The 8,876-nt window shown below is 49.7% G+C and overlaps 2 protein-coding genes across 4 annotated transcripts; both read right to left on the reverse strand.

Moving 5' to 3' along the window:
- Positions 1-47: 47 nt before the first annotated feature.
- LOC144067423 (putative C-mannosyltransferase DPY19L4) lies at positions 48-4,869 on the reverse strand. The gene is made up of 19 exons (XM_077591208.1): positions 4,523-4,869; positions 4,308-4,436; positions 3,886-4,010; positions 3,731-3,821; positions 3,537-3,658; positions 3,284-3,429; positions 3,060-3,183; positions 2,843-2,977; positions 2,649-2,780; positions 2,477-2,578; positions 2,295-2,368; positions 1,994-2,152; positions 1,815-1,928; positions 1,611-1,731; positions 1,475-1,531; positions 1,323-1,405; positions 1,110-1,248; positions 861-1,019; positions 48-772 (listed from the first exon to the last, which is right to left on the reverse strand). Exons 1-19 carry the CDS (start codon positions 4,599-4,601, stop codon positions 608-610), a joined length of 2,256 nt encoding a protein of 751 aa, XP_077447334.1. The 5' UTR covers positions 4,602-4,869; the 3' UTR covers positions 48-607.
- Positions 4,870-5,077: 208 nt separating this feature from the next.
- Positions 5,078-8,870, reverse strand: LOC144067434 (uncharacterized). Of its 3 annotated transcripts, none has more exons than XM_077591223.1 (10): positions 8,560-8,870; positions 7,736-7,855; positions 7,599-7,676; positions 7,412-7,522; positions 7,208-7,342; positions 6,778-6,915; positions 6,548-6,706; positions 6,215-6,364; positions 5,652-5,774; positions 5,078-5,566 (listed from the first exon to the last, which is right to left on the reverse strand). In XM_077591223.1, the coding sequence occupies exons 1-10, from the start codon at positions 8,570-8,572 to the stop codon at positions 5,514-5,516; spliced, it is 1,080 nt and encodes a 359-aa protein (XP_077447349.1). In that variant the 5' UTR covers positions 8,573-8,870; the 3' UTR covers positions 5,078-5,513. The 3 variants fall into 3 exon arrangements, with proteins under 3 accessions (XP_077447349.1, XP_077447350.1, XP_077447348.1); XM_077591224.1 differs by having other exon boundaries at positions 5,644-5,774; positions 6,215-6,367; XM_077591222.1 differs by having other exon boundaries at positions 6,215-6,367; positions 8,560-8,869.
- Positions 8,871-8,876: the final 6 nt, after the last annotated feature.

Raw genomic sequence — 8,876 nt, forward strand, 5'->3', positions numbered from 1 at the left:
GTCATTTACCCCACAGGGTGTAAGAATAACCCAGTCATGGAACATCATAGAAAAATGTCCTTTTATTTGGACACAAATATAAACAAGGACAAGGGAAAAAAGAAACAAGCAAACAAAACAATTCATTTAAAGTTAACACTCCCACCACTTAAGGCATCAGGACAAGAGCTGCAAAGGCAAAATATTAGCAAGAGGCCAAAACATTAGAGGCACTGCTAATGCAACAATATGAGTCTTGTCCAATCAGCTGTTCAGCTTCCCTTTGGCCAAAGAAGCTGCCGTCATCATCATCATCATTTATTCGTTTTGCCACCCTCCTAAGCCACAAACGATGAGAAAACATCATTGTTATTCCTAGATGACAGCGAGCTTGAGCAAACAGTAAATGCACATTTTATAAATGATAGTACTGAGACTACAGGGTGACTGACCCCCAATATGAATTTGCTCTTTGACTGGCCTTACATGGTTTGATTTTGTTTCAAGTGCATATATAAAACATAATACTTTTGTGAAATGGCCAGTCAAAGAGCGGGTAACAAAAAAATAGTTGGAGGAGATTTAAATGTTTCACTTCTACGTTAAAGCCATTTTCAACTTCCTCCCGCTAGTACTGGAAAGAAATGACGGAGTTGACTCTGTAGATGTGGTAGGAGCGGTTCCAGAAGACGCGTGTAAAGTAGTTGGCGTAGGGCGAACGGTTGCTCTTGATCTCTTGGCAGAAGCGCCCATGTTTGGAGAAAGCGTACGTCTCGCCGTGGTCTCGGACCACCTACGGCAAAGAGACGATGGGCGGGCTAGTGGCTGGCTGGCTGCTTTCATCGCCGCCATCAAAGTTGGGGAGGCGGCGGGAAACTCACGTGCCCATTGGCTACGTCCAGGAGGTCCTTGATGCGGCAGCCGCGCTCCGGCGTCAGCTCGTTGCACAAGGACTCCTCCACGATCACGTAGTTGGCCTTGCGGGAGGTCAGGATTTTGTACACCTCCTCCGCCGAGCGCATGGAGTACACCTGGTAAGACTGCCATAGTTGTCCGGTCATTGATATTCAAACAATTTGTCATGGCTCTCCAGCAAACCGGAATGCATTTTCTCCCTTTTCCCAACTCACGTCTTCGCTCCTCCTCAGCATGTCGACGTCGGAATGCAGCGGCAAGCTGGTGACGGCGGCGCCGGAGCCCGACTTGACGGCGCCCAGGAGCTGAGGGCTGGCCGCGAACACGGCCGCCGCGGACGCCGGGAGACCGGTCCTGTCGGCGCCACATCTGCCGCCGTCAATCGGGCGGTGCGGAAAAAAATATAACTAAAAAAAAAAAAAACTCACCGTATCCACGCGATCATCTCGGCCGCGTCGGGGTCGTAGAATTCCTGAAGCTCGGCCAGCTCGACGATGACGCGGGGGCAGTACTAGGACGGACGAGCCGGCCCGGGGTCAAATTTCACCGTTCCGTCAGCGTTTCTGGCGAATGCTCTCACCTCCCGCCACAGGCTGAAGCCGATGATCGTCGGCACGGCCGTGCTCAGGATTAGCGACTGCGAGGAAGCGACAAATCAAGCAATAAAACAACATCCCCATCGGTTCAACTGTATTTGAGCCCAGCCGCTCCCTCACCAGCACAACGGGGTGGATGGACTTGACCCGGAGCCACCTAAAGACGGTCATCCAGAGGTCCGGCGAACACACGCCGAACGCGGCGAAGGCGCACACGTACGGCGTCCACAAATACTTCATCCTGCGCGGCAAAGAGAAGAAGCCGAAAGCGTTAGCGGCGGCGCCAACGGAGCCGGCGCCCGCCCGCCCGGCGAAGCCGCGCACCCGTGGAACATCAGCGTCAGGCCGCCGAAGATCAGCGTGTGAAAGACGTGATAGACCACCTCGGGACGCCGGCCCACCTGGCCGTCTCGGGGCTGCCGCTCGTCCGGCTGACCGCTGAGGAGGGAAGAAGGAGATGTGAGAGCCGACGAGGGGGAAGGAGCAGAGACGGACTGACGGACCCGAGTTTGGCGTAGACGGCCTGCAGCGTGGACAGCGCGCAGACGGCCAGCACCAGCAGGTAGAACGGCAGCACGGACGCCTGGGTGAGGCGCACGTACAAATCCTGAGTGGGACAACGGAGACTCTCTTGGCACACCAGGAAGTTGCTCACAAAGTCGCTGGCGCGTGCCCAACATAGACAAAAACAGATGTCCAAAATGAGTAGAAATACTTGGGACCAATTGACATGTGGAGCGTTACCGCAGCTTCAACTTTTCTTGGAGCCAACGTGTCATCTTTCATGAGAATTGTGTGACTTACGTTGTCACGTTGAGCCCAAACTTCACCTCCAGAAACTTCAGTATAAATTCACCATCACCCACAGGCACAAGTTTCTGCAAGGGGGGGTGCGGGGGAGACCCCAAAATGTTTCCGTTTCGTCTTTTCAAATCACAATCAAAGTATGAGGGTAAGGATGCATTTTGACAACATCTGAGCAGCACCTTGATGAAATAGTTGAAGGTGATGGCCGTGGTGAAGACCAGGTGGAAATGCAGCAAGAGTTTGATGACTCTGGCGATCAGAGGGCCTTTCTTCATCTTTTGCTGCAGAGAAGACGGAGCGAGCTGGGCGACTGACTCTTTTCCGATGGCCGATTCTCTACCGGTAGCCTACCTGCAGGTACTTGGCCAGGCCGGAACCAATCAGGAGGCTGAGGAGCGGCGAGCCCAGCAGGGCGGCGTTGTTGAAACGAAAGAAGAAGGCCGGCACCAGGGAGCTCACGTAGACCTTGTGGACGTCGGATATCTGCGGGCAAAGCCGCCTTTTGCAAAGGGCCAAAATCCGGAAGATGGCCTCCGGTTGGTTACCTTGCGAGACGGAACCAGGTCCAAGGAGTCCAAGAGGAAGAGGCAGAAGGCTTGGACGAAGAGCACGTAGTGGCTGTGCTCCCATACCAACAGGAAGGTGAAGGTGGTGGCGCTCATGGTCAGATAGCACATCATCTGAAGGAACGGTGTCACGGTTCACACGGCGCTTTACGCATTCCCCCCCAAAAAATAAGGTGTGGGGAAAAAAAGAACTCACTTCAGCTGCCAGGCCAAGGTTACTGGACAGGAAGCCCGTGAGAGCGGCCACCTGACAGGCGTAGTAAGGCAGAGCCCAGTTCTCCCGCAGAGGAAGCGCCTGCTCCACTTTGGTGGCGTCCGGTCTGGGAGGCGAGGAGGGACGGACTCGGACCGGACGGGACCGACCGGGCTCGGAGCGGAGCGGACTCGGGCCGAGAGCCACGGCGCCCGTCTCGGACTGACCTGCTGACGACGTACCAGGCCACGGCCAGCACGCCGGCCGCCCAGGTGCCGCTCATCAGCCAGCTGCAAGCGAAGAGCGCGGCGGCGTAGAGCGCCTGCAGCGCCAGCAGCGAGCCCACGTAGAAGTAGATGGGCTCCACCACGTCCTGCGGCCACGTTCAAGCGCAACCACTTTCAAATACTCTCGTCACGCCACGCCACGCCACGCTTCGAGGTCTCCGACCGTCGGCGGAGGCCAAAGATTTGATCTGACCTGGCTGCCGGAAACTCTGTAAATATAGCTGGTGATGAGCTCGGGATACAAGGACAGCCGCTCCACGGCGTTGATGGTTTGTCCCGCCAGAGTCCTGTCGTCTGTCGCCAGCTCGTAGAAGGCTATTGCGTACACGCACACACACAAAGACTTGTCCAGACTCCATTTTGACATCCACGTGGAAAGGGACGCACCTCGATCAAACGACGTGGCCGCCACCATGTGTTTGTAGTAGTAATAATAAAGGCCGCTGCCATCTTGGAAAGTCAGCTCACGCTCCAGTTCCTAGGACAGACAAAAGATCTCAAGAGAAATGTACCTTGACGTGTGCGGAGAAGTTGCGAGCCACCTGTCTCGTGGAGAACCAGAACCTCCTCTCGTGGAACGCCAACAAGTAGGCGGCGTACAGCGTGCCGCACGCCACCGCCGCCAAACATCCCAATGAGATCTTCAGTACACGCTGAAAAGTACCGACTGCGGGAAAAACAAGAGTTTCCATTCTAAAAGTGTAGGACACTAAATGGGCCCATTTAGCACTCCTATTTGGGAGTCATAAAATTAGAACGACATTTACGGCTAATCATGATCAAACATTTCAGCAGAAAATCCCGCAAAAACAAGAGTAACTAAATTATGTTTTGGGTTGATATAGTAGCTATTACTTATTACTGTTTAAATGGTGCATTTTCCCCCAATTTCGGTATTTTGGTGACACCATTTAGCACTTCGTTGTTTTGGAGAGAATCTGGCAAGTGTTCTAAACAAACTTACGCGCAGACGGTTTGGTTGAAGTGACAGTCGAATGCTTGCTTGACTCGTCCTCTGTCTGCTTGCAATCTTCTTTATCCTCGCCACCTTTCACGTGTGTTTCTTCGAGCTCTTTCTCCACCATTTCGTTATCTAGTAGTTCGGGAGGAGAAACTTGTGAGCTAAGGATGTCACCAGTAAACAACCATGGGCTAGCTGTGTTAGCCTTAATACCTTACCTACGCTTTGTCGGGGTTCGTTCTCTTCCTCTTGGGCCACCTGTAAAGTTTCCGACGTCCGACATCGCAAATTGGTCATGGCGAGGTGAAATATGTTTTTAAAAAAAGATTTACCGAGCTTTCTGAGAAGGCAACATGCTAAGACAGTTAGCCAGCTAGCAGGAGACTTGCCAACCAGAGTCAACACAGAATGACAGACGCACACGTCACTACGTGAAAAGTATTGTGTAGTTATTCAATCTATCATAATTCCCTTTATCATTAATAATAATAAGCATAGGTCAAATGAGGGATATTGTGACTGACTGGCAGATGGAAACAAGCCGGAAACGCTTTTACGCATGCGCGACGCTTTCGTTTGACGTCGTGACGGGCAGTTGTATTTTTTTTAATAACTCCAAGAAATGTCAAATGAATATATATTTAATTTACAATGCCTGCCCTTGAAAACGACAGGGGCCCGATTCATTTCAACCATATATCAGCATGAGTATAATCAAAATGTTTGAAATAAGATGCTCAATAAAGTTATGGCCAGTGGAAGAAAAAGGAAAACTGGATTAATGATTTAATTTTTCACTCAAACATGCTGAACATACATTGAATTCATGAAAAACTCTTCCGCTAACAGTGGTGTGCAATTTCCAACATTTACATCTTGTAAACAACAAAACCCACCCATGGAAAAAAAAAGAATGTTGGCGCACATGGCGTAATGAGTCGAATGACACTTACGAAACATGCTTATGTGCACATAAGAGCAAAACTGACATTTGGAGCCAAACTAAAAGGCGTTTGGTCCCAAACGGGAACGAAAAGGGAGGCGACAAAATCGACTCGGGTATAAAACTTGTTTTTTTGTTTTGTTCTTTCTTTCTTTCTTTCTTTCTAAACATGAAACACTGTTTGGGAGGCATCTCGCCTTGAGACATCCTTTCAACAAAGGGGTTTGAACACGGCTCCTTTGCGGCGGCGACGGCGACGGCGACGATCACTCCGAACTCTCTTCCAATTTCTCTTTGGGCTCCTCGGTCAGCCGCCATTCTGCGGTGGTGGCGGGGGAGAGACGAGACCGGTCAACGTTGACCGTCCGGCGGTACCGTTGGCGATTTAGCGCGCACCCGTTTACCCGCTTGGCTTGCCGTGGCGGTGGCTTCCTTAATTTCACACCTCTCCAGCTTGATGCGGAGCGTTTTGGTCACCTGAGGGTGTTTCACAGCTTCCATTAAGGGCTCGTCGTCTGAGCTGACTCCTGGGGGAAAGACAGACGACAGCTTGACTGGGAACACTGTGAACGACCGGCACACATTAGCCGGGCCCGGGCCCATAAAATAGGCCCAGTGTTTATCTTAAAAAATAAATAAAAAAAAAACACACAGAGACAAAATATGCATTGCAGGATTATGGGTTGAAATTTTTTTTTTTTTAAATAAACATCAAATTAGAACACAAAGAGACAAAAAAAATGCATTGCGGGATTATGGGATGAAATGATTTTTAAAAAGCATATATAGAGAGAGACAAAAAAAGCATTTTGTGATTATGTGATGATTTTTTTTTTTAAACAAGACTTATGTCGAAATGACAGATTTTTTTTAAAGCTCAAACCCCAGCACATGTTGTGCCCCCTCCCCCTGAATAAAGTAGTCAAGAGTAGTGTGTAGCGTACAGAGTAGTAATAGGCGTGTTTACCTGGCACAGACTTCTTCTTGACGGCTCTGAGAGTGGCCGCCCTCTTTTTGGGAGCCGAGGCCTGTTTCTTCAGCTTGGACTTTTTCTCCGCTTGGGATTTTTTCACCAGATCGAAAAGAGGCTCGTCATCCGAGCTCTCTTCCGATTGACCTGCTTGAAGAGGATGGAAGAATGCCGCTTTGATTCGAATGGAAACACCGGTCAGTTGTTTAAATGAAAGGCTTCAATCAACAAAAAGTCAAACAATTACTGAGCATTTTTTCCGCTTTTTATAGCTCCATTGAAATCACATCAATCAGCTTCCATATGAACTGTAAACATTTTTTTTTTTACCTCGCCTCTTTTTTGAAGCGCTGCCTTGGGACGAGGCGCTCTTTTTGGCCGGCTTTTTCTTTTCCTGCGACGGCTTCTGCTTGGCGACCAGGTTCACCAGAGGGACGTCGTCGTCGTCGTCGTCATCGTCGTTATTGCCGTTGTTGTCGGAGCCCTCGTCTAAGGACGTTTTAAATTCCCCAAGGAGGAGTGCGCTCGGGTAAAGGTACGAGGCGACGCGCCAGCCTTACCGCGGTCCGCTCGGACGGCGCGCTTCGCTCTGCTGTTCTTGGCCGGCGTTTTCTGCCGAGTGCCGATGGACTTCTTCCTGGCCAGGGTCACCGGCGTGTCCTCGTCCGAGCTCTCGTTGGAAGACGGGGTGAATTTGACTGGACATCAAAGGTGGGCAAGATTAAAAGCACTGGATGGTCAGGAAACCCTGCACGTGTTCATTTGTGCCCATCAAGTACTGGAATGAAAAGAAATGGAACTGTGCATCTTGTCATAGTACTTGTGGGATCTGGCCCACGTAGGGATTCCAATAATAGTAATAAATGACTTCCATTTCAAGAGCTCAAGACGATGAAGCTATCTTTTAGTGCTTTTGAAAGAGTACTTGAGCAATGTGAGTTTTACACGGTCAGAACGGTCGGTGGGTGATCCACCCACGGCGAAACTTGCCTCTTTTCTTGGCCGCGTTCCTCTTGGAGGTGGTCTCGTTGCTTCTTGGAGGACTTCCCCTCGGCGGAGCCTTCACTTTTTGGGCCACGGCGCTCAGGGGCTCATCGTCCGAGCTGGCTTCCTCATTTGGACTATCTGTACGAGGAATGTGGCTTTAAAAGGCAGCGAGGAAGAGTGCAATAGACGGACGGACGCCTTAATTGCCTTTCTTCTTCTTGGACTGAGCGGGCTTCCTGGGTGGCGTTTTGAATTTCTTGCCGGCTTTGCTCGGCGTTTTGGCTTTCACCAAAGGACCATTGTCAGAGCTGTCCTCCTCTTTTAGGGCCACGGGCAGGCAATTCAATGTTAAAAGCGGAGAGAAATGGATAAACGCGCTGGCTGACTTACTCACCGGCGTTTTTGGATTTTTTGCCACGAAACGGGGACCGGCTCTCCTTCCTGCTCTTTTGCTTAATCAGAGGCTCGTCGTCTGGCCGGAGGGTAAAAGCCCGTCAGACTGCAAATAAGCGAGGAACCCGACGGCCTTACCGCTCTTGTCCTCAGCGTTGGAGCTGTGGGCATCCTCGGTGGACTGCTTCTCCTTTTTCTCTTGCTTCGTTGCCATTTTTGAGAGGGGAACGTCATCGTCTGAGCTGGAGTTGTTCGTGCCTGCAGTACGACAATCAGTTACTTAGGGAAGGAGGAACGCAACCATTGCAAATTTGGCCTTTCACATTTTGGAACCGACATCAACTATATTAAAGAGCATTGGCTGACTATTGTGCTCAAAACCTCTACAATTCACATGTACTTTATGTTGAAACTTTTTTTAATGCATTTGTCCATTGGTTTACAATTTTTCTTGTACTTGTTTGAGTCAGCAATGGATCAAGATGTGATTTGGCCACATTAAAATTGCTGTTTTCACCATTTGAAATGTTCACGAGTACTTAAAAACGTTTTTGTCATTTAAAAAAAGTAGTTACTCAGTAGTGAAACAGAATTCCAGAGATTGGAAGAGTGACTGAAAGTTACACAAGTAGACGTCCTCCTTATGTGGCTTAATGGTCAATTTTTTGATCGAACAAGGGACAGTTTTTAAAGCAATACAAAAAAAGGTTGACGGGAGGCATTTTGACTCACTCATTTTTTTGCGTAACGCAATGCAATAGACAACGCATTATCTACAGTGTATGTATATCACAGTATGTACTTTCATTTTAAAATATCGCAGGTGGTTGAGCCAAAATGACGCGCATCCTCCGAAACGTGTGGAGTTGCCGACCAGGTTTTTTTTCCCAGCTTCAAAGCAGCCTTAAACGACAAACGTAATAAATGACACCAATAACTACCCGCATAATTGAGTAACGTACCGCTGTGGTCCATTTTGTTGCCAATGGGAACTGAGGATGCTCATCCAAAATGCGCCGCTCAAAAACCTAGCTTATTTTGCGTATAGCAATGCTAGTTGCACGCTCGTCTCGCGCTTTGTCGCGAAGCGGGAGGCAACGTTTTGGCAAATTTGTTCAACTTGTCAAGTTGAGAAGAGCTGTAAAAGACTTTAACGGCTTTGCGTCGTCGGGGAAAGGGAAAAGTTGCCGTTCTTCAGCACTAAACCTGAGCCGCTCGCTGACGGCTGTTTGAAGAGACATTAAGGGCTCAGTTTGATGACGTAAGAGCGCGGGCTCAC

Source organism: Stigmatopora argus, chromosome 21 (assembly GCF_051989625.1).
Source record: "Stigmatopora argus isolate UIUO_Sarg chromosome 21, RoL_Sarg_1.0, whole genome shotgun sequence".
In the NCBI taxonomy this organism is placed as follows: domain Eukaryota; kingdom Metazoa; phylum Chordata; class Actinopteri; order Syngnathiformes; family Syngnathidae; genus Stigmatopora; species Stigmatopora argus.

Coding starts and splice junctions, on each gene's coding strand:
- LOC144067423 (XM_077591208.1), bottom strand. CDS start 4,601: ATGACCAATTTGCGATGTCGGACGTCGGAAACTTTACAGGTGGCCCAA. Junction 2,153..2,294: donor TTTGGGCTCAACGTGACAAC/GTAAGTCACACA, acceptor GGCACGCGCCAG/CGACTTTGTGAGCAACTTCC. Junction 1,929..1,993: donor GCCGTCTACGCCAAACTCGG/GTCCGTCAGTCC, acceptor TTCCCTCCTCAG/CGGTCAGCCGGACGAGCGGC.
- LOC144067434 (XM_077591222.1), bottom strand. Junction 7,523..7,598: donor CAAAAAATCCAAAAACGCCG/GTGAGTAAGTCA, acceptor TGGCCCTAAAAG/AGGAGGACAGCTCTGACAAT. Junction 7,343..7,411: donor TCAGTCCAAGAAGAAGAAAG/GCAATTAAGGCG, acceptor TTCCTCGTACAG/ATAGTCCAAATGAGGAAGCC.